This window comes from Pseudophryne corroboree, chromosome 6, assembly GCF_028390025.1.
Source record: "Pseudophryne corroboree isolate aPseCor3 chromosome 6, aPseCor3.hap2, whole genome shotgun sequence".
Taxonomy (NCBI): domain Eukaryota; kingdom Metazoa; phylum Chordata; class Amphibia; order Anura; family Myobatrachidae; genus Pseudophryne; species Pseudophryne corroboree.
The window spans coordinates 31715207-31717001 of record NC_086449.1 but is presented as its reverse complement, the minus strand read 5'-3'; the positions used below and the strand labels follow the sequence as shown (position 1 = coordinate 31717001).

General features: G+C 41.5%; 1 protein-coding gene across 1 annotated transcript; it reads left to right on the top strand.

The window, feature by feature from the left end:
- The first annotated feature begins 553 nt into the window (after positions 1-553).
- LOC134934185 (vomeronasal type-2 receptor 26-like) lies at positions 554-1534 on the top strand. The gene has a single exon (XM_063929677.1). It carries the CDS (start codon positions 554-556, stop codon positions 1532-1534), a length of 981 nt encoding a protein of 326 aa, XP_063785747.1.
- Positions 1535-1795: the final 261 nt, after the last annotated feature.

Here is a 1795-nt window from a genome sequence, read left to right as displayed (position 1 = left end):
AGGGTTGTTAGTAGCCCCTAGCTTACTGTTTGCTTTAGTTAGAGTTCCCCTTGTTATTATCCTGTCTTGGTTCACGCCTTGTCTCACTGTAAGATCTGGGGGCATCGGAGTTGGGCAGATCTAATCCGCCCTTCAAACGCGGCTGCCGTGGGCCCAAGAAACCATAGTCACTCAGGCGTGAACTGACCACACGGGTGAAACAATGGAGGTAGGGTGCTAGGGGCTATTTCCGTACCACCCCTTATTTAAGCGTCACGTCCTGGTGCTCTGGACTCACTACGCAACATCTCTCTAGTTCTGAGCATCAGGAACGTAACATCATCCCCTAAGAAGCCATGTTGGAGACTGTGCAGTAGTGCACTCCTATACTAACACTCCCTCTCGCTACAAGCTATTCAAACATAAAATGTAAAAAGAAAGTTAATAACTAACTAACTAACTAACTAACTAAATAAATAAATAAAATAATTATTCAAAATTGCATAAAGTTTTAATAACAATGTTTTCTTAGTTTTAGTAGATGTAGGAAATCAACATTATAAATGTATTCAGAATGTTTATTTTCAACATCACACAACACATTAATGACATGAAGACGTGTAACATAAACATATTTTTCTATCTTGCAGATGCAATTAATTGCTTGAGGTGTCCATGGGATCAGTGGCCAAATAATGAGAAATCCAGATGTCTCCCAAAATCCATGGAGTTTCTTTCCTATGAAGATGCATTAGGAGCAATTTTAGCTGCAGTCAGCATAATATCCTCACTTATTCCTGCTATTATTTTGAGACTTTTCATCCTGCATAGACAAACACCTATAGTGAAAGCCAATAATTACTCTCTAAGTTGTCTTCTACTGATGTCTCTGTGTCTCTGCTTCCTGTGCTCTTTAGTATTTATAGGTTACCCCCACCACCAGAAGTGTCTCCTGCGTCAAGTACTGTTTGGTCTGGCCTTCACTTTGTGCATCTCAAGCATTTTGGCTAAGACTATCCTGGTGGTGTTTGCCTTTATGGCCACTAGACCAGGCAGCAATGTGAGGAGATGGATGAGCCCCCAAGTGTCCTACATGATTATTATTACCTGTTTCCTGTTACAACTCATCTTGTGCATCACTTGGATGTCCACAGCTTCTCCATTCCCACAATATAACACTGAAACTAACCCTGGACTCATCATTGTTGAGTGTGATGAGGGTTCTCCCATTGCCTTCTGGACCATGTTGGGTTACCTCTTTCTTCTGGCCACCATTAGTTTCATTGTTGCCTTCCTGGCTCGGAGACTTCCTGACAGCTTCAATGAGGCCCAGTTTATTACCTTCAGCATGCTGGCCTTCCTCAGTGTCTGGGTGTCCTTTATCCCGGCCTCCCTCAGTGCTCAGGGTAAATACACGGTGGCCATGGAGATATTTGCCATCTTGGCTTCCAGTTGGGCTCTGGTGATCTGTATGTTCCTGCCTAAATGTTTCATCATAGTGTTCAGACCATACATGAATTCCAGGGAACATCTCATGAGGAAGGAAAGACAATAGTTCTATTGTAGAAAACAATTAAAACTTTGGTGAATTATTTTATAAACATTATTTTAATAAAGTCATGTATATTGTATCTGTAAAAGTGTATTTGAAAGGCCTTGTAAGGATTTATGCCTCTTTATGGGGTCTATTTACTAAGCCTTGGATGAAGATAAAGTGGACGGAGATCAAGTTCCAGCCAATCAGCTCCTAACTGTCATGTTACAGGCTGGGTTTAAAAAATGATCGTTAGGAGCTGGTTGGTTGGGACTTTAACTC